This window comes from Apaloderma vittatum, unplaced genomic scaffold (assembly GCF_000703405.1).
Source record: "Apaloderma vittatum isolate BGI_N311 unplaced genomic scaffold, ASM70340v1 scaffold15255, whole genome shotgun sequence".
NCBI classification, from domain to species: domain Eukaryota; kingdom Metazoa; phylum Chordata; class Aves; order Trogoniformes; family Trogonidae; genus Apaloderma; species Apaloderma vittatum.
In genome coordinates, this window is record NW_009716656.1 from 61469 (window position 1) to 62702 (window position 1234).

At 35.7% G+C, this 1234-nt stretch overlaps 1 protein-coding gene across 1 annotated transcript in view; it reads right to left on the bottom strand.

Moving 5' to 3' along the window:
* EPB41L4A (erythrocyte membrane protein band 4.1 like 4A) overlaps positions 1-1234 on the bottom strand; it is a 79196-nt gene that overhangs the window by 51509 nt on the left and 26453 nt on the right. The window contains 1 exon segment of the mRNA XM_009869629.1: positions 800-886. Coding sequence (XP_009867931.1) covers positions 800-886 — 87 coding nt within the window.

Below are 1234 nucleotides of genomic sequence, written 5' to 3' on the forward strand. Positions count from 1 at the left end.
AATCTTCTAGTAGTATTTTTTTTTCTGTATTTTCTTTCAAGTAATTTTACAAAGTACTGACATCTAACTCAGTGAACTATCTACAGTACAACTCCCCACGTGAACTTCTGTTTTTCTTTTATCCAAAAAAACCCTGCCACAAGCGCAATTATTCAAACAAGATAGAATGATGTTTCCATTAGGAGCACATAGCCTCCAGGTGATGACTTGGATCCAGTTCCAACATATATGCTGTTTTACAAAAGAAGTGGAGGCTTCTGATGAAGCAATACAGATAACTTGCCATGCTCCATGACAGAGCAGAGGAAAAGCTGGAAATGTACCCTGAATCTTTAGCAAAACTTTCACAATGAATGTTAAAAAAACCAAACACACTTGTGCTACCTAACCCAAGTTTTTGCAATTGTATTAAAAAGGTTTCAGGACACACATGCTTTTATTTACACAGGAATACTGTGCAATTCTTGTGTCAAAGACAAACGTTATAACCCTCTCTCATCTCTCCTGATATTTGCATTACTTACTTCTTATTTAACTGCACTGATTTTTAAAAAGTGTAACTGATTGTCTTTGATAAGTATAATACAATCACCACTTCCATCTGAAAATCATTAGGCTTCTGTATGTATGAACTACCAAATCCCCTCAGACTGTAAATATGTCTTCCTATGCATTTCTAAAGTACAGTGTTTCCTTTCAAGTTATTCTGTGGCAACTAAACCTATAAATACTCTCTCCCACATTAGTATAGTAATTTTTTTCATTCTTACCAAGTTCAAAATATTTAAACAATACTTACATAAACAGGATGGAGATCCACTCCATACATTTCCAGGGTTTTGGCCACCCCCAAGTAGTTCACTTCTGCCTCAGCAGAACTTGACCCCTGTAAACAACATTCTGTATAAGAACTTTGCACTTCCAGTCAAGGAGTTAAAATAGATCATATTAATAAATACAGTTTAATGGACAGCTATGCAACCCTTTCTGCCATTTGTTTAGGCCGTCATTACTCTTTCGGCACTGTACTTCTGCTCACTCCAAATGAGACTGGAGAGTGGGCACAAACTTACTAAATTTTCTGCTGTAAGATGCTACCACAAATATATGTTCATCATATATACAATATTTGCCTACTACAGTGGCTAACCTTTCCCCTGCTGTCACAAACACACTTCAGGCATTCCATTTTGAGGCTTTTATAAGCCAAATTACTCTTTTTTTTTTTTTCAAA